The 19,300-nt window shown below is 49.3% G+C and overlaps 1 protein-coding gene across 5 annotated transcripts; it reads left to right on the top strand.

The window, feature by feature from the left end:
- Positions 1-915: 915 nt before the first annotated feature.
- TMBIM6 (transmembrane BAX inhibitor motif containing 6) lies at positions 916-18,867 on the top strand. 5 transcript variants are annotated; one of them, XM_070052206.1, is made up of 10 exons: positions 916-1,424; positions 8,782-8,869; positions 11,041-11,149; positions 12,256-12,376; positions 14,176-14,224; positions 14,306-14,403; positions 14,567-14,646; positions 15,475-15,575; positions 16,312-16,387; positions 17,143-18,867. In XM_070052206.1, the coding sequence occupies exons 2-10, from the start codon at positions 8,814-8,816 to the stop codon at positions 17,164-17,166; spliced, it is 714 nt and encodes a 237-aa protein (XP_069908307.1). In that variant the 5' UTR covers positions 916-1,424; positions 8,782-8,813; the 3' UTR covers positions 17,167-18,867. The 5 variants fall into 5 exon arrangements, with proteins under 5 accessions (XP_069908307.1, XP_002711141.1, XP_051701431.1 ...); XM_002711095.5 differs by lacking the exon at positions 916-1,424 and adding an exon at positions 1,504-1,633; XM_051845471.2 differs by lacking the exon at positions 916-1,424 and adding an exon at positions 1,842-1,992.
- The last annotated feature ends 433 nt before the right edge of the window (positions 18,868-19,300 follow it).

The following is a 19,300-nucleotide window of genomic DNA, read 5'->3' on the forward strand; positions in this document are numbered from 1 at the left end:
ACCCACGTGGGAGACCCAGAAGAAGCTCCTGGTTCCTGGCTTCGGATTGGCCCAGCTCTAGCCATTGCAGTCATTTGGGGAGTGAACTAGTGGATGGAACTCCTCTCTCTCTCTCTGTAACTCTGTCATTCAAATAAATAAGTCTTTCTTTAAAAAGAGTAAATATTAGAAAAATTAATAACCTTTCTAAAAAGAAACATGAAAACAATAAATATTAACTTGCAACATAGGAAATAAACTTACATTTATCGCATTTGTAGGTTTGTGTTCCAAGAATCACACATCTGCATTCTCCAGTGAAACCACTCTATCCCAGAAGGTGACATTCTGCACCTTGGATTCTGATCGAATCTCCATCGATCAAGTGCCTAGTCTGAATTTCTTCAATTTTTTTTTTAAACCAGAAACTTTTCTGTCTGTGGTCCTGTTCTGTCATCTGGAAAATGAGGAGCTGAACTGGCCTGAAGCAAACGAGTGTGGGACTCTACAATTATGTAATGAAGTCAATATTTATTTAGAGTAAATAAAATTATGTAACAAAGACAAAATTATGTAATAAAGTCAATATTGATTTAGAATAAGAAATCATCACAGGTTTTAAAATGCCGGAAAACACCAGACTTCGCAAAAATAACATTAACTGCCTAATAACCGCCACGAATCTTTCTTCCTCTGCCTCTTCGTATGACTTTTTAATCTATTTCTATAGAGACGGTAGACAAATAAAATAAAAATTATTAAAATAAAAATGTATCGATAGCTTTAGGAACTTCTTATCACCTTTGCAACTCCTTACTCTAAGTCCTTGCACAGTGGTTGGGATTAAGCCCTAGAGGGAGCTCCAGCCCTTCGAGCTCCACCCGCCGCACCCCACGCCCAGCGTGCAGGGTACAAGTGGCTTTGAAGAGCCCACCTCCCCCAGGCAGGCGGCTGGGGAGGCGGTCCCCGCAGAACCCAGGGCCCCCATTATTAGGTCTTCCCGGATGACCCCCGGGGTGGGGTCCTCGCCGTCTGAAGCTGGACTGGGGCTGCCGTTTCCTCCTCGCTTTTTTGGGGAGAATTTGTTGAGTCTAAGCGTTCTCTGAGGCTTAAAGTCCCCTAGCTTCTCAGTAAAGCGGCCCCCGTGAGAGCGATTTTCTGTGTGTGGTCTGAATCGCGTCCTCCCTGTAATCTGAGAAACACGAGCATGTAGCATGTAACATGGGAAGCTACATGCATGTAGCGCTACCCCATAGCGCGTCACGGGCGTCCATGACTCCCCAGGTGTTCCAGGCAAGGCCCGCCCTGCTTCACTTTCTCCACTAGAGGCAGTGGCGGACACCAGTCCTTCTTTACTACCGCGGAAGAAGGCGGACACCTTGCGCTACGACACCGGTTCGTGGTCAGAGCCTTGATCGACAAGGGAGCTAGCTAATGACTCTGAGGTAAGCGGCCGTTGTTTATGCACGTACAGCCAATGGAAAGACAAAAATGTAGCCAACGGCCAATGAGAACCGGCCTCGAGGGGGGGCGCGGGGCGGGGCTTCTGTCGAGGGGCGGATGCTGCGTAAAGAGTCTGGAGCCAACGCTGGGAGGGTCAGAGCACATCCGGTGTTAGAAGAGCTCGTAGGCTCCTGCGAGGCGGGTGGAGAAGGTACGGCCGAACCTAGCAGTGGGCAAGCCGGGAGCGAGAAACGGAAAAGGAGCTAGGAACGTCCGAGCGAAAGTGGGCGTAGGCTCTGTTTTGAGACTACACGCTAAGGGAACGGGGGCGACGAGACTCGGGAGACCCGGGCGGGTAGGGGAGCTGGGGGGGGGGGGTAACGCCGCGCATGCGCACCGGCGCGGGGGAGGGGCGCGCGCGAGGCCCCCGTTCTGCGCCGGGGCGGCGGCGGGGGCCCCTGGTCAGCCCGGCTGCTCTCCGCGCTCTCCGGGTGCTGGCTCCTCCCCCGCCGGCCGAGCGTAGACGCCGGGGCGCCTCGGCCCGGGCTCCCCCGCCTCTTCCTTCCGAAGGTGGGTGGAAGGGAAACGGCCCGTGGGCGCCCCGCCCCGCTGATGGCGGCTGGGGCCGAGGCCCGGGCTCGGGCCTGGTCGGACAGGCTGCCTCGTCACGCTGGGCGGGTGATGTAACACTCGAGGCTGCGTGGTGACCGGCGGGGAGGGGACACTGGGGCTCGGCCTGGCTTCGCGGGCGCTCGGGGGCGGCCCTGCTCCGGTCCGGCTGCTCACCTGTGGACAGGTGAGGTCTCGGGCGTCGTTGGGCGGAGGCGGGGGTTGCCTCTTCCCCACTCCGGTCTGGCTGCTCGCCTGTGGACAGGTGAGGTCCCGAGCCTCTCGGGCGGGGGTGGGGGTTCTGTGTGTTGCTGGGTTATAGACCTGTGGTCAGCCGCTGCCGGCCCGGGTTTGCCTCTCACCCAACGGCGGCGGAATCCACTTTCAACCTGCGACTGGGCTCTAGCAGAAGTTAGCTTGTGAATGAGTAACCCGTGGAAGTGCTGACTCTGCCCGGAGCGGGGGCCAGGGTTTTAAGGGTAAAGGCTAATTGGCTTTTCTAGTTAGCGATTGACATTTATTTATAGTTTTTTCTTTCGGCCTCACTGTGTAGTTTTAAGAATTCAGTTCCAGAATGATTATCCACCTTTCATAACCGCGTTTCTTGCAGTCTCTGTAATTTTTAGATTTATTCTATTCCTCTTTGCCTAGCCTTTCGCTGTGGCTTCGAGAGTACATTAATATTTAGATTTTCTCCTATTTCCTTGCAGTAAGAACGGCATGGCTAAGTCCTTGAGAAATGCAGTCTGAGCTGGATCTAGAGTTTCCCTGCTCCCTTATTTGTCTTGTGGGAACGTGGCTCTGCCCTTTCTTCTTTTCTCTCCCTTCCCCACTAGTAATCCCAATGAAGTCTTACTGTTTGAAGAGTAGGAAAGGCCAGATTAACCCACGAACTTCGCATACCCAGATGCCCCACCCACCCACCCCATTTGTGCTTATTGTCGAAATGAATGCTGAAAAATACTGCAGAGTGTAACAAGAATCATGTGTTTCGGGTTTTTTGTTCGCTTGCTTTTAAGACAGTTGGGACTGTTTTAATGAGAGCTTCCTTTCCTGTTGAGTGGAGCAGTGGGAAAAAAGCACAGACATGGATGTTAGCATATCTGAAATCGCGTTCTGGTTCTGCATTTTGAACTTGCTGGTGTTGTTCCCAGATTTTCGCTCAGGCATTCTGTAGAGCAGATATTAATCATCGTGCTTATCTACCGAGGAGGAAGCGAATGACCTTAGATAAAGTGATTTTTCTCAAGGTTGTGTGGTAGGAGACGGCTGGACTTGTAGCACAGCTGGTGTTCTCGCCACTGTTACACTGCCTTTTTTAACTTAAAAAATAAATAAATAAATCAGCACTCTAAAGTTTCCCTTTCCTGGCGGATAGATTTGAAGATTAAAGGGGATAAAGTATGTAACAGCACATTGAAAGTTGTAAAACTTTATGTAGGTGCAGGCCGTGAGGTTATTGTAGGAGGGACCTCCGCTGCTGGTCGGAAGGGTTTCGTTTTGTTTCATAAACTTCCCAAGGGTATTGCCGTCCCCTGGGGAGACCGCCAAAGAGTCTCACGATGCTCTGGCTCCTGAATTTTCCTTTGCTGATTGGACTTGGCTGCAGAAGCTGGTAGAAGTGCCTTCCACTTCACCCTGTTTTGTTCTGCCAGAGTTTCGTAACCAAATTTCAGAGCCCTTTATAGTTTTTATATTATATTATACATTTTGTTGTTTCCCAAAGACTGTTCAAGATCAAGGGAACAGAGTGGCTTTTAGGGTAGGTTCCACCCTGAGCCTGTATGCAAATGTTGATTGGTGGCTGCTGCACTGACAGTAGAGACTCTCCATGTGCCTAAGTCTGGGGGCGGCCAAGGGGAGTCAGATGTAAGCTCCGCTCCCAAGGTGAGAGAAGTTCCTACAGGATTAACTGAACTCAACACACTTGAAGGGTGAGAGTGAGTGTGCTTCCTTATCCTCATCTGGGCTTGCTAATATTGGGCTCAGCAATTGGGGAGGGATTACTGATGTACTGGAAGATGATTATGTATTTAGGGTATTGGAGCCACCTTGGGTGTCAGTCTCTGTCAAGCAGTTGTGAGTGTAGGGAGGGAGATTCAACGTGTTAAATTTGGTACAAAGGGTAATTTATGGAAGGCAGTAGACATTCCATGTCGGTTTACTGGTTTGGTTTTGAGGAATGGATCCAGTGTCAGCTGATGGGGAGAATTTGGTCAGAGTTAAGGGCCAGGCAGGGACGACTTAGGGTCCTGATATGGGATGATCAGAGCCCAGCCCCAGTAGACAAGGAATTCCGGGGATTATTCTGAAAGGCAGCTGACTGGGGGCGGCAGGGAAAGCGTGGAGCTAGTGACCACTTAGCTCATCAGATTCTCTGCTGGATCGGATCACCACTGAGGGGTTATTAGGCTCTCAACACAGGAGACACCATGCAGGTGTGTCAGAGAGAGACGTCATTTAAACAGAAGTACCTTTGGCTAGTAATAAGATGCTTAAAATTCCTTTAAATTTCAATTTATACTTTTCTTTGTTAACACCCCCCATTTAATTTTACTCTTTGATTTGGATGAATAATGAGTTTTTATGATGTGGTTAGCTGTGAGTTATTAATATTTTCTAAGAAATTTACAAGGCTCGTGTAAATGAGACCTGGGATAAACATTTTCTAAAACTAGGCTTTTAAAATGAAAAGAATACTGCTCTGAGACGAGAGAGTAATGAGTACTGACATCAGGAATGCTGGTTCATGGTACTGAGTGCATCCTATTGTGAAGCGCTGCTCTGAGCACTTTATTATCTCTTACAAATGTATGTCACCCAGCTAAGGAAGTAACAGCCATCTATTACAATGTAATAGATAATGTAAAAGGTACAGATGTCTCCTGGTAATGACTCCCCTGCCAGCCTCTGCTGTATCTTCCTCTCTAAGCAAAAACAGACCACATAAATACCTAACTTACAACATGGTTGCTTTTTTTCTTAGTAAAGCTATGCAGAAAGCTCTTAGCTCTGTTTTGTTTGGGGTGGCTCTGGCAGAGAAGGCTGACCTGGGGAACACAGAATGACAAACAGAACTAAGCAGTATGTGTGTGAGACATTCTGATAGATTCTGACAAGTGTTGGAGTTACTGCTCTTCTGACGGTTATGGTGTAAACTGAGGCTGTGAACCAAGTTGAAGGAGTCGGGTTGTAATGAACACCTAAACATTGATTTCTTAGGCAGATGCAGCATAATCCCATTTCTCACATCCCTCCTCCATCTTTAGTATTTAAGAAATGGGGAGTGGCAGAGGGTCCAGTTTGTAGATTTCTGTGTGAATTGGGGTCCACAGGAAGCCAGATTAGTGCTATAATCATTTTGTAATAGGCTTAGGTATATATTAGGACTGCTATATTGTATTTTTAAGCAATGCATAAAATATAATAGCATTTTAATGTACTTTTTCTTAAACAGATTTTCCCTTAGCTGTGGCTCAGAATGTTAGCTGAGTTACTTAGTGGTTTTGAGTACATTCAGGCTCTAAGTGCCGTCAGTTTCTGGGCCTGAAAATACTTTTGGTATGAGAGCTGCTATTTTTGAGTTGAGTGCAATTTAATCTTGTTAAGCTGAGTGTGCATATTAGCCATTGAAAATGTAGGTATCTTTGCCATGTGACATCTGAGCACAACTAGTTGAGGTTAAGATAGAAACCTAGTAAGTTTATGTGATAAAACTTGAGGGAACATTTGTAATTATATACTAGTTATCTGTACCTTAGTTTTGTCTGTTTGGAACAGACCTAAAGCAAACTATCATATTCCTTGATTCTAGGACTTATTTATTCTGATGGATCAAGGACATAAGCCTCAGCTATTTTAGGTGCCTATTCCCCTGCCTTTTTTTTTTTTTTTTTTTTTTTTTTGACAAGCAGAGTGGACAGTGAGAGAGAGACAGAGAAAGATCTTCCTTTTTCTGTTGGTTCACCCTCCAATGGCCGCTGCAGCCGGCGCGCTACACTGATCCGAAGCCAAGAGCCAGGTGCTTCTCCTGGTCTCCCATGCGGGTGGCAGGGGCCCAAGCACTTGGGCCATCCTCCACTGCTTCCCCAGGCCACAGAAGAGAGCTGGCCTGGAAGAGGGGCAACCGGGACAGAATCCAGCTCCCCGACCGGGACTAGAACCCAGTGTGCCGGCGCCGCAGGCGGAGGATTAGCCTATTGAGCTGCAGCGCCGGCCTCCCCTGCCTTCTTTCAAGAGATCAGTAACATCCCCATACCCTGTATTGTTCCCTACCCAACCCCCTGCATTCTTCCCCAGGTTTGGAGCCAGTGGGCCAAACTTGAAGAACCAGTATGGAGAAGTTCACTTCTGCCTACTGCCCTCCCCCCACCCCCAAGATATAAAAGGGCCCTGCCTGCTGAGGTCTGGGTCTGCCACTTGTTCCCTGTGAGCATGTATTCCGTCTCCTCTCTGTTCTGTGCCTCTTTTCCTTATATTTTGGTGCCCCGTGTAAGGAGGCACCAATCTACACTCTTTTCCTAACATTTTCCCTTCAAATTTTAATTTTTCTGTAATAGATTGTCATATCTATTAAGTCTGTTTTATTATTTTTCCCCAAAGCTGTTATTAAAACGACTATCTCTTTGGCAGCTGTAAAACCTGGTAATTAACTGCTTCAGTTAAATGTGTGCTCTAGTTTTGTTTTTGTGTGTATAATTTTCAGCTGCTAGTGAGTCAGGGTGAAGTTAGAGTTGTACATCTGCCTCTCCACCCTGGCAGCCTTTGGAGGACTTGACTTGCTCATGAACAGTTGTTAGAGCCCCGGAAAGAGGCAGGCAGTGCTGCCGGGAAGTGCCAGCAAGCACACAAGCCTGCAGTTGCACCCCGTGGGGTCTGTTGAGTAGGTGCTGCCCCTTTCTGACTAACGAGCCTCTGGGCATTTGAGGATGTCCTGCCACCTCCCTGGTCTGATTCTTGAAATGGGAAGCAAGAAGTACTTCACGCTGCTGCCCTGAGTACTGAGAAACGTGGCTGTGAAGGTTGCTTCAGCGCTGTTGCGTGTTCTGTCTGGGGAGGTCATTAAAGCCTTAATGGAAGCCTTAGCAAGGTACTTTGCAGGTGCTGGATTCTGCCCTCTTGTCAGTGTGCTCTCTGGAGGGCATGTGCATCATGGTGTGGTAGGCAGCAGTTGCCCTTGCAACAGCCTGCAATAGTTGCGCCATCTAGATCAAGAGGGCTCACAACCCGTGACTGGGGAGGGAGCGGCTTTGGTGGCTTCCTCAGCGCCTCACTGCTTTCTCCCTAAGAACAGAACTAAGGGAAGAAGTGAGGTGAGTGAGCCTGTTGGTGAGGGAAGGGAACGGGAAGTCATCTGTCATGCTTGTTCCCTGCGTGGAGAAAGCCCCAGCACAGCAGTGGGGGAGAGGCCTAGGGACTCAAGGGCAGCGTCTTGGGAGGGTGTAACTAATGTTTGAGAGAGAGAGCGATCTCGTGGACTGGCTCTCCCCTCCATGTATTCTCGACCAAAAGTTAGGAGCCAGGAACTCTGTCCGCAGGAAGCCGGAGTCAGGTGTTGAACCCAGGCTCTGTGATGAGGAACTTGAGAATGAAAACCACCAGGCCAGATGCTGGCTCCTGGGGGTGGTGCCTTCTTTGCCCAGAGTGGGTATGCTGACTGTTGGCTGGGTGCCAGCAGTGCGTCTTTCAAACAGCTCATCCTTGGTGTTTGAATCCCTCGCCTCTTTTGGTAGATTCGAATGGGTGGGCATTATGGGTCTAGTAAGGGTTTACATTTAGAAAAGATGAAAACTTTTGATTAAATGTTTAGTTCTATAGAAGGGATGTGTTTATTTCAGAATGTGTGTGACATAGGGGAGGGAGCAGAACTCATGGTATTGACATAATGCAGCCTGGGTGTAGCCGGTTAAAATGACATTTCTCACGTAGTGGACAGTTAGCAAAATCTGAATCAGGCTTATAGATTGTGTCAGTGTGAATTTCCTGCTTTTGATCATTGTTTTCAGGATATAAAACTCAAATATTTAGGGGCATACTGTCTACGTAGAAAAGTATTTTCAGAGGATAAAGCAAATATAGTGAAATACTAACGTTCAGTAAGCCTGAGTGAAGAGTATACGGGGCTTCTTTGTGCTGGTCCACTTTCCTACAGAAGGGCTCTGAAAGTGTCAGACGTGCAGAACAGGCGTTCCTGTCTGCCTCAGTTTTCAACGAGGACTTTCCCCTCCCAACTCTAAATTGTGAATCCCTCTCAGTTCCTTTGTAACATGTATTAAGTAAGCAGTTTTCTACTTGTATTTTAATTCAGATCGTAGTGCCAGACTCTATAGATTTTCTTTCTTTTCTTTTTAAAAAATTCTTGAGGAACCATTACTAAGAGAATTCTCTAATACTCTGAAACAATGGTATAGAATTGCTTCATACTCCAGTAACTTATCCCTTTAATTAGATGGCTGATTGAGAATTTCTCTGACAAACTATTTAAGAGGCACATTTTCTTCTGAAAGAATAGAAAGCAACGGCAGTCACAAAATAGGGAGAGAAGAAAATGGGTTTGTATCCTCTGTTCCCTTTAAAATGGTTGGTTGACCAGGAATCTGGGCATGTTCTAGAAGGCCATGCGCAGGCCCTTCAAAAAGTTTCTGGAAAGTGCAATTAAGAGATAATTTTTTCAACCTTGTGTGTTGCTGTTGCTTGGAAGGACATTGTGTCACTTTACATGTTTAAGCTGGTCTCTCATTGATTCTGCAGAGCCGAGGCTGTGTCCCACAGACTCTGGAACCATGAACGTGTTTGATCGGAAGATAAACTTTGACGCGCTCTTAAAATTTTCCCACATGTAAGTGTTTTCACCTTGACTGCAGTTTCACCTTTCTTATCTGGTTTCTTCCCTTTTCTTAGCGTATTAAGGTTTTTTTTTTTATTTTTTATTTATTTTTTTTTTTTTTAAGATTTATTTATTTATTTGAAAGTCAGAGTTAGAGAGGTCTTCCATCCAGTGGTTCACTCCCCGTTTGGCTGCAACTGCTGGAGCTGTGCCTATCCAAAGCCAGGAGCTTCTTCCGGGTCTCCCACAGTGATGCAGGGGCCCAAGGACTTGGGCCATCTTCTACTGTTTCCCAGACCATATCAGAGAGCTGGATCGGAAGTGGAGCAGCCGGGACTAGAACTGGTGCCCATATGGGATGCTGGTGCTTCAGGCCAGGGTGTTAACCCTCTGTACCATAGCGCTGACCCCGTTAGCAAATTAATTTGGCTAAAACCCAGAGGAGCTGATAAAAGTACCCAGATTCTAAGGATTGCTATGTGGTATTGGGTACTAGTTGTTGATAATTTGGGGCTTTTGGCTCTTTCCCAGCTGCTCTTTTTTTTTTTTTTTTTTTTTTAAGATTTATTTTATTTGAAAGAGTAAGAGAGGTAGAGACAGAAGGAGAGAGAGAGCGTCTTCCATCTGCTGGTTCATTCCCCAAATGCCTGCAGCAGCCAGTGCTGAGCCAGCCCAGAGCCAATAGCTTCTTCTGGGTCTCCCGTGTGGTTTCAGGGGCTAAGTACTTGGGTCATCCTCTGTTGCTTCCCCAGGCACGTTAGCAGGGTGCTGGATTGGAAGTAGAACAGCCAGGACAACCAGTGCCCTCTCTCTTCTCCAATTTTTAAGATTCTGTTAGGGGCAGGTGTGTAGCCTAGCAGTTTCAAGGTGCTTGTCTCCCTTAGCAGAGTGCCTGGGTTTAATACTTGGCTCCAGCTCCTGCTCATGCAGACACTGAGAGGCAGTGGTAGAGGCTAGTGTTTGGGCCCCTGCACCCATGTGGGAAACCTGGATTGAATTCTTGGCTCCCAGCTTTGGCCCAACTTGTTCTCAACCATTGCAGGCCTTTAAGGAGTGAACCAGAGGGTGACAGCTTGTGCTCTCTCTGCCTCTCAAAGAAATTAATTAGTTTTTAAAAGGGGGCGCCAGTATTGTGGTGTAGTAGGTAAAACTGCCAATTATGCCGGCATTCCATATGGACACTGGTTTATGTCCTTGGCTGCTTGACTTTTTTTTTTTTTTTTTTTTTATTTATTTATTTGAGAGACCTAGTTACAGAGAGAGAAGTCTTCTGTCCTCTGGGTCACTCCCCAAATGGCTGCAGCAGCTGGAACGGGGTCAATCCAAAGCCAGGAACCAGAAGCTTCTTTTGGGTCTCCCACATGGGTTCAGGGGCCCAAGCACCTCAACCATTTTCCGCTGCTTTTCCCAGGATCATTAGCAGGGAGCTGGATTGAAAGTAGAGCAGCCAGAACTCGAACCATCACCGATACGAGATGCCAGTGCCACAGGTAGAGGCTTAACCTATCATGCCACAGCGTTGGCCTCTGTTCCACTTCTGATCCAGCTCCCTGCTAATGGCCTGGGAAAAGCAGCGGAAGATGGCCTAAGTGTTTGGGTCTCTGCCACCTATGTAGGACACCCAGATGAAGAAGCTCCTGGCTTTGGCCTGGCCCAGCCCTAGCTATTGTGGCCATCTCGGGGAGTGAACCAGTGGATGGAAAATTCCTCTCTCTCTAGCTCTTTCAAATAAATAAATATTAAAAAAAATTCGGAGGCCGGTGCTATGGCTCAGTGGGTTAAAGCCCTAACCTGCAGCACCGGCATCCCTGCTAATGTGCCTGGGAAAGCAGCGGAGGATGGCCCAAGTCCTTGGGCCCCTGCACCCATGTGGGAGACCTGGAAGAAGCTCTTGGCTTCAGATCGGCTCAGCTCCAGCCGTTGCGGCCATTTGGGGAGTGAACCAGTGGATGGAAGACCTGTGTCTTTGTCTCTACCTCTCTCTGTGTTTATTTCAAATAAGTAAATCTTTTTTTTTTTTTTTAAATCCCATTAACCTATTTGAGACCATTTTTTATGTTACTATATAGTCTCCTCAGGCTATTTCAGACTGTCTGAATACAGCTTTCACACATTCTCTGGGAAGGGAAGGAGCACTGAGGTCGGTGCGGAGGTGCTGACCGTTACCCTTCGTTGCCTCCTAGAACCCCCTCGACGCAGCAGCACCTGAAGAAGGTCTATGCCAGCTTTGCCCTCTGTATGTTTGTGGCGGCTGCAGGGGCCTACGTGCATGTGGTCACGCATTTCATCCAGGTAAGAACGGGGTCCTGTGCTGGTTGCTGTGGCACAGACCGCGTGAGGAAGAAACCAGCTCAGCAGTGTGTGTTGTGAGCCTGTGCCCCTCCTTCATCTGGATCAGTAGTTTGGGCCCTGTAGAGCCATTTTCATTTTTAGATACTGAAAACACTGCGTGTGAACCTTTGCACTGAGTGCTGTGTTTCTGACCACACTATAAGAAAGCTGCCCGCTGAGGAGAGCCATGAGCGGGTGCTAGGGTCCTTTCTTTCCTAAGTGACTTAAGTGAGTCATTTCTCAGGAGATGCAGAGTTGGGACCTCCTAGCCACTGTTACCTACATGGTGGGGTGAAAACCTTCAACCACTCGTTTTCCTGTGTTTTGGAAGAGTTCGGGGTTGGCCAGTAGGATCAGGAATAATAACGTTTGAAGTTCGCACTGATGAAGCACCATCCATTTTCAGTGTCTTTCTTTTTTTTAGCATCTGCTTAGAGCGTGCCTGTGTTGGTGTTTACCATTGTGAAAGAAAAACTATCCTTGTTGTTGTTCTGAGTGATGAGAAAAGAGTCATTTCTGCTTGCCTTGCAGACGGATTGTGCTTCAAGCACATGGTGCGTTGGTTCTTCTGTTTCCGTCTAGACGGGACTGACTCATGGTTTGACTTGGGTGTTTGTGCTATAGTTGACAGACTTCTCAAACCAGAAGAGCCTCCAGCGTCCACTGTGCTCCTGACCCTGGCCTTCAAGGCTCTGGTTTCTCTTCTTAGTCCGAGCCTGAGAAAACACTGCCTTTTCCCCCATGACTGTATTAGGAAGATCAAATGACTACACGAAACTCAGTAAGGTCTCTTGCAAAATAAATTGGGAACTTTGAGCTACATATTCCTTGAAGTAGTGAAATTACATAAAAATCCGAATAAATTCAGTATTAGTTGAAAGTATTGTAAATCAAAGAGCATTTAGTACACCTCACTTTCTGAACATCCTGACTTAGCACACTGTAGAGGATCCGTTGTTCACTCTCGCGAGAGTGTCAGAATGAATAGCGCTAGCCTGGAATCCCTCTCGCCCTGTTGTGAAGTCAGGGGATCGTCTGTGTGTAATTACTGACTCTGGCTCTGACAGGCTGGCCTGCTGTCTGCTCTGGGCTCCCTGGGGTTGATGATGTGGCTGATGGCAACACCTCATAGTCATGAAACTGAGCAGAAGAGACTGGGGCTTCTCGCCGGATTCGCTTTCCTTACAGGTACAACAAGGGATTGGTCTGATTTTGAGGGAGGGAGGCTGTGGAAGCTGTGTTTTTAGTATCGCTAGACAAATGCCCAATATTTATTTATTTATTTTAAAGACTTATCTTTGAAATAGGGGCAGAAAGAGATCATCTCTCTGCTGGTGCACTCCCCAGATGGCTACAACAGCCTGGGCCTGGACCAAGCCAAAGCCAGGAGCTGGGAACTCCATCTGGGTCTGCTGCATGAGTGGCAGGAACCCAGGCACTGTGATGGGATCCAGATGTCCCAGGTGGTGGCTTCCACTGCAGTCCAGTGCCTGCCCTGGGATCTCTTTATTCTGATTTCTGATTTACTCCAACTGGCGGACTTTGTTGTCTGCATGCACAGTTCCCTCAGAAGATTTTTCTTTGTGGGGGCTTCTCTGAAGCGTCTCCCTCTATCCTAATGTCTCCCTCCTAGCATCATACTGGCCAGTCTCGAGTGTTTTGTGCCTTGCGCGGCTCTTCTGTCTGGTATGTGCTCATCCTGCTTCCCCATCCGTAGGGGGACTGACAGCTGTAGCTTCTGCTGTAATGTACTAAGCAGGCAGTGAGTGCCGGGCTGAAGCAAGCCCGGGAGCCGACATGGTGTAACTTGTCGGTGGCAGTCACGGTTCTAAACTGATTCTCAGTTCTGAGAGTGAGTGACCCGCACTGGCAGCCATCACATGAGCGTCCGTCCTCAGCCTTGCAAACCATGAAAGCTGTATGTTGAGGTCCATTGTGCAGGACACTTTGCTGATTCTGGAGAAAAATAAAAGTGGAGCTCTTCTAGAATTACCATGAAAGGAAGTAGGACTTAAGCTGCATAATAAAAATACTTGCAAAGCAGCATTTGAATTAGTACAGCTTGCTCCGAGGGACGGTAATCTGTACAGTGTTGAAGAACTTTTAGCAAGGAAGAGATTTAGGGATTAAGGTTTTTGATTAGGGAAAGCTTATTTTTGAAGGCATCGAGCGGTGGGATTACCAGCAGGAGAGAGGAGAGTAGCCAGAGTAGGAGAACAGCCGGGGCCAGAACAGGTTGTCTTCCTGCTGGCAGCGTCCACCTGCAGAACCTGTCTCACCTTCTTCCCTGCGAGAGTCAGTCCTGCACGACTGCCGAGGTCGCTGTCCGTCTTGCTCTTCTGATTCTGGGCCTGGCCGCATCCTTCTAAATAAAAGTACTTGACCTGCCTGCTTCATTTTTCCCCTAATTTCTGTTTCTCCTGAGATCAGCCATGATTGTCAGCTAAAAGGAGAGTTTTGCAGCTCTATTACATGCTCTCGAAAAACGGGTGAGGAGAGGGAGAAAGAGCCTTCCCTGCTCTGGTCCACATGTTTTGTTTGTTTTGGGGGAGCACGATCATGTCTGTGCTCTTAGTGGTCAGCTTTTGGGCCATGTACCTCTTGAAGAGTTGATGTTGGGGGTGGGGGGAGTCTCGGTGGTGGTGCAGTGTGTTAAGCTGCTTGTTGGGACACCCAAATTCCGGATCAGAGTGCTGGTTCGAGGTGCTGCTCCACTTTCAGTTCCACCTTCCTGCTGTTGCACACCTTAGGAGGCAGCAGGTGATGGCTCCGGTACTTAGGTCCCTACCACCCACTTGGCAAGACTCAGATGGAATTCTGGTTCCTGGCTGCAGTCTGGCCCAGCCCCGACTGTGTAGCATTTGAAGAATAAACAGAAGATGTCTCTTCGCTCTATGTCTCTATATTTCAAAAAAAAAGTACTTTCTAATTAAAAAAAAAAAATTGATGGTAATACTGTTTTCTGGGATTATTTTTTTATTTCCTAGGAGTTGGCCTGGGCCCTGCTCTGGAATTGTGCATTGCCATCAACCCCAGGTAATTATTTTCACAGTGTCATGTCTTCTGAGTGTGGGCTGTGTGTGTGTTGCCTGAATCCAGTGGGCTTTGTCTTGACAGCATCCTTCCCACGGCCTTCCTGGGCACAGCCATGATCTTCACCTGCTTCACCCTGAGCGCACTCTACGCCAGGCGCCGTACCTACCTCTTCCTGGGAGGTGAGTCTGGGTGGGGAGTGGGTTCTGCTCCGGCCAGAATTCCTGTTAGGACTCCTTCCCTACCCTGGCTCCCCTCATTTTGGGGAAAGTGAAAAATGGCTTTACTGAGAGTGCTTTGCTTTGCTGCGGCTTCTCTGAAGGTGGTTTTTGCCCTGTCTCCTAGGTATCTTGATGTCGGCCATGAGCCTGATGCTCTTGTCTTCCTTGGGTAACCTTTTTTTTGGATCCATTTGGCTTTTCCAGGTGAGATTTGGCAGAGAATTTCCCAGCAGCCATTTCTTTTCCTTGCTGCTTTTCTTGCTTAACCCTAGAGTAAGATGAGATTGACTGTCAGGGGTGCCCACTGTTTTGGGCACTTGCCACCTGGTTTAGGTACCTTTTAGTTACGACAGCTAGAGTACCCGAGGCGCTCCTTCAGCATAAAGAAGGTTTAGCCCAGCTTCCAGTGTTGCCGATTCACAGTCCCGTGTTGGGGCCCCCCATCGGCTTGGGCGTCTGGTGAGGCCAGAGGATGGTGCCTTTGTGAGCGGGGCAGCAGGGACGGAAGCAGGGAGCCCGCTCTTGTTAGGTCTGGTCTCCTTACAAAGCCACCAAGTGAATCAGTCCAGCCAGTCCAGACACTTCCCGAAGGTCCTGCCTTCGAACACCATAACTGGACCAAGCCCCACTGCAACCCATGAACATAAGACTGGGCATTAGGCCTCTAGCACATGGACACGTGGGAGACTCCCAAGCTGTTCTCCAAAGCGTAACATCAGCTCCCCCTCAGGTGAAGGTACAGGCTGTGCGTGATTGGCCCTTGCTAAGGAGAAGGTGTTTTGCTTAGAGATCATTTGCCTAAGGCAGGTCCAGCAGTGGTTCTTTGTTAAAATGGTTGAAGCTCTTCAGTGACCTAAAAAAATTGAAAGCAGAACGGGTAACGTCTGCATCACAGGCCCGCTGCCGTGAGTGTTCTGTCTGTAGGATTAGCTTTTGGTGGACTTCGCCGTGACCAAGAGCCAGAGAGTATGACTGTCTCTTCCTTCTCTGCCACATCTGCTGTACAGTAACTTCATTTCAATCTTCTGTTAGGCAAACCTGTACATGGGGCTGGTGGTCATGTGCGGCTTTGTCCTTTTTGATACTCAACTCATCATTGAGAAGGCTGAGAATGGAGATAAGGATTATATCTGGTAAGTGTGAGAACTGGTCTTTATTTTTCAGGATTATATATTTATTGGAAAGGCGGGGGTCACAGAGAGGGGTGGGGTAGAGAGAGAAAGAGAGAGAGGTACCCACCAACCACTAGTTCACTCCCCAGATGGCCTCAAAAGCCAGAGCTGGTCTGGGCCAAAGCTGGGAGTCAGGAGCTCCATGCGAGTCTCCCACAGGGTGGCAGAGGCTCCAGGACCTGGGCAGTCGTCTTCTCCCTTCCCAGGTGCATTATCAGGGAGCTGGATCAGAAGGGGAACTCTCTGGTGTTGGGTGCCAGTGTCCCCAAGTGGCTGCTTAGCCTGCTGTACCACAGCACCAGTCCCTCATGCAACCTTTAACAGAAAAATACATTTTTAAAAGTTTTGTTTTGTTTTTAATTCAAATGCATTGTCTTGTCTTTTGGATTATTTTAACCCGTAGAATTGTATGTATTCATGAGGCACTGTGTGCAGTTTCATTGTCTGTTTCTGTAATGTAGTCATCCTCTCCAAGTCTCCTGAATAACGAGTGGTGGCTCAGGGTTCAGACATGGGCCTGTGCAGGCCCAGGCCGTTTTCCAGCCCTTGTGGCTTCAGTGAGTTGAAGACCCCAGAGCTTTCTCTCTTATAGGGGTGTGGTGTTGGAGAAGCTGACTGGCGGGTGAGGGTGGGTTTGTTCTGCACCCTCAGGGGTCTGTGGGGAGTGCGGTTGGTTCACCTGCTGCTGCTCTCGCAGGCACTGCGTGGACCTCTTCCTGGATTTCATCACTCTCTTCAGGAAACTCATGATGATCCTGGCTATGAATGAGAAGGTGAGTGAACCATCGCCTCACAGGCTCTGCCCTGTGATGCCTCGGGTTGGAAACCTGAGAAGGGAGCAAGTTGAAACAGGTCTTTTTGAAAAAACAGGCCTCTGAGGTAGTAATGAAGGGAGGTGAGAAAGGGCCTGCAGCCGACAGCGTGAAGACCGCAGAGAGGCCTGGCGAGGCGGGATCCTGGCAGCCAGCTTTGGTCTGTCTTGGAAGCATTTGCTTGTTTTCAGAAGGGCATCTTGGGGAGGGTTAGTGAGTGACGCGCGGTCCAGTCCGACAGCGAGGAGGCGAGTGAACGTCACAGATGCTGTTCTGGAAGAGCAGGTGACTGCCCGGGACTGGGGCAGGAGTCCCCATTTCAGTCGGGGCCCCTCACTTTGGTTCCTGAAACACGTCAGGCTTCTGCCTGAGGTGGTAGGAAGAGGCCGGCGTCCAGATTGCCTCTGTGGGTCGGCCGAGCAGTGGCGCACTCTGCCCTCCAGGCGGGCAGTTCCCTGGCCGATGCAAAGCTGCCGGTCGCGGCCGCTGGCTCCCTTCTTTCTCTCTCTGAGCTGTGGTGGCCGTGAGCGGCCAGCTGGCCTCCGTTCGGGTGGGAACAGGTCAGGCAGAATGGTCAGGATTCAGTTTTGCTGAGCCAGAGGGCCAGTTTCTTGTTTTTATTGTCTGGCCCGCTGGGTTCCAACCAGAAGCCGCCTCAGGAGTTGCAGCGTGCATGTCTCATGCCAAAAACTAACGGGCGGTGTCTGCGTTCCCAGGACAAGAAGAAAGAGAAGAAGTGAGTGACCACGCGGCCTCCCGGCTCGGCTCCCTCCGCCCGCCTTCCCTCCTTGCACACATTACAGGTGGCGTGCTCTGTGATAATGAAAAGCATCAGAAAAGCTTTTGTACTTGTGGTTTTCTCTATTTTGAATTTTTTGATCAACAAACTGATTAGCAGAATATAGTTTGGAGTTTGGCTTCGTATTCCTGGGGTTATTCTTCACTCCCTTCCATCAGCCCCGCCCTTAGCCTCTTTCTCACTCAGCGGCCGGGCCACCCGTGAGAAGAGAGGGAGCCAGCTCCAGGAGCCCGCCTGCCACCCGCTGCGCCTCACCACGTGCACCTGAACTCCTGGGCGGAGCCAGCTCCTCTGCTCCGCTGGCTGGTGGATTGTTTGATTTGCTCACTGTTCCCAGGGACTGGGCGATGTGTTTTTCATTGGAAAGAAGTTTGCCCCATTGTTAACTGAGGCTCATAACATCTGAGGCGTCAGCCCCTACAAAGAGAATCAAGACCACCTCCGGGTGGGTGTTGGCTGCTTCTGGGCTGCCCAGGCTGGTCTGGCAAGCACTTCCTGCCTTGCAGTCCCTGCAGGAGCCTGCCTTTCTGTGGCCCTCACCGGACCTGCAGGGCACGTGCCGGGTCTGCACCCCTGGGGCAGGTGGATTTCAGCACGAAGTGGAGACATTCACGGAGAGGCAGAGGATAGCTTCGGTTTGATTGATTAAGCATTGGTCGTTGCTTCTGTCGGATGGCTGTGATTAGCTGTGGCAAGAGAGGGAGGCTAGGGAGGGGGCGGGGTGCGGGTGACCTCTGGCGGGAATTGTAATTAAGCGCGCCGGACGTGTAGATAAGGACTTCTGGGGCAGGGCGGACAGAATCCGTGAACAGCGTTCCTGACAGTTTGTCCCCAGCTGGATGCTAGAAGACAGAGTGATGTCCATTTTCCAGATGCACTTTAGGTCTTGACCTGGTCGCCTGTTTCCAGAAGTGGCCAGCCCTCTAGGCAGGAACCAGGTGGCCAGGCCTGGGAGAGCCCGGTCCCGCGGGTGGCCCTGGTGGGGATCACCCACCTGTCTCCTGTGTGCCGCGGCTGCTCACAGAGCCTCAGTGTCGGGACCACACTGCGTGCTGAGGCCATGGCAGTAAACGCCATTCAGGGCTCTCCCATGCACTGCATGGATGCCGCAGCTGCTGGCTCCCTGTGTCCCACGCGAGTGCTGTCCCATGAAACTATATTCCTGGGCTGTCTGTTCCTGGAGGGCTGTGTTCCCCAGAAGGTTCACTCCCACCGAGGTGCTGCCCTCCCATCCAGCTGCCGCCTTAGCTCTGGCTCGAGACCTCCCTGAAGGGACTTCCTTCCTACCAGGCCCCATTAGCAACTCAGAAAATCCGGGGTTCTCGGCCAGGCTGAGAATCCGAGTTCTATCTCCTGAAGCCAAACTCCACCTCTTGTGCTTTTTTGCTTGGGATAAAGAAATTTTCTTTAGAAACAGTGCCAAGAATGATGAGATATTAAAAAAAAAAACTACTTTTAAAGAAAATGCCTAACAGGTTTTTAATACAGTTACCACTGTAATTACCACTTTCTTTTCTAGTTCTTGGTTTTCAGCTCAGGCTGCATTCTCTTAACTCATACTGTGAAGACAGAGGTGTTTTGATTCAGAAGTATATGAAATCGACATAGTCTTAATTTGTAAAAAATAAAGGAAATTCCCTAACCTTTGCGGGTGTTGTGTGTGTGTGTGTGTGTGTGGATTCCAGGGCACAATGGGCGTGGGGCTGGCTTGCTGGGGAGGGCCAGGCCAGGCCAAGGCCACATCTATGTCAGACCCCTGCCTGGGCTCCCACTCCAGCCACAGACACTGGGGTCTTACGTCAGGTGCGCAGCCCAGAGCCTTCCCCGTGCTCTCTCCCTGCCCTCGCCTGTCACGTGGAGTCAGTTCAGATGTGTGACCAAGCTTTGGAATTCAGGGATGCAGATGGAGAAGTCATAATGTACCCACTCTGCGAGTATTTGGTTCATGAACAGCGGCCAGACCCAGTTGTAGGTGCGCCAGTGAGTACAATATAAAATTTCCTGTCCTCATGATTAAACCGGCCCCTGGCGGTCAGGTTACTCAGCTCTGGCGTTTGTCTTGGTGGTGGTCCTTG

This window comes from Oryctolagus cuniculus, chromosome 11, assembly GCF_964237555.1.
Source record: "Oryctolagus cuniculus chromosome 11, mOryCun1.1, whole genome shotgun sequence".
NCBI lineage: Eukaryota > Metazoa > Chordata > Mammalia > Lagomorpha > Leporidae > Oryctolagus > Oryctolagus cuniculus.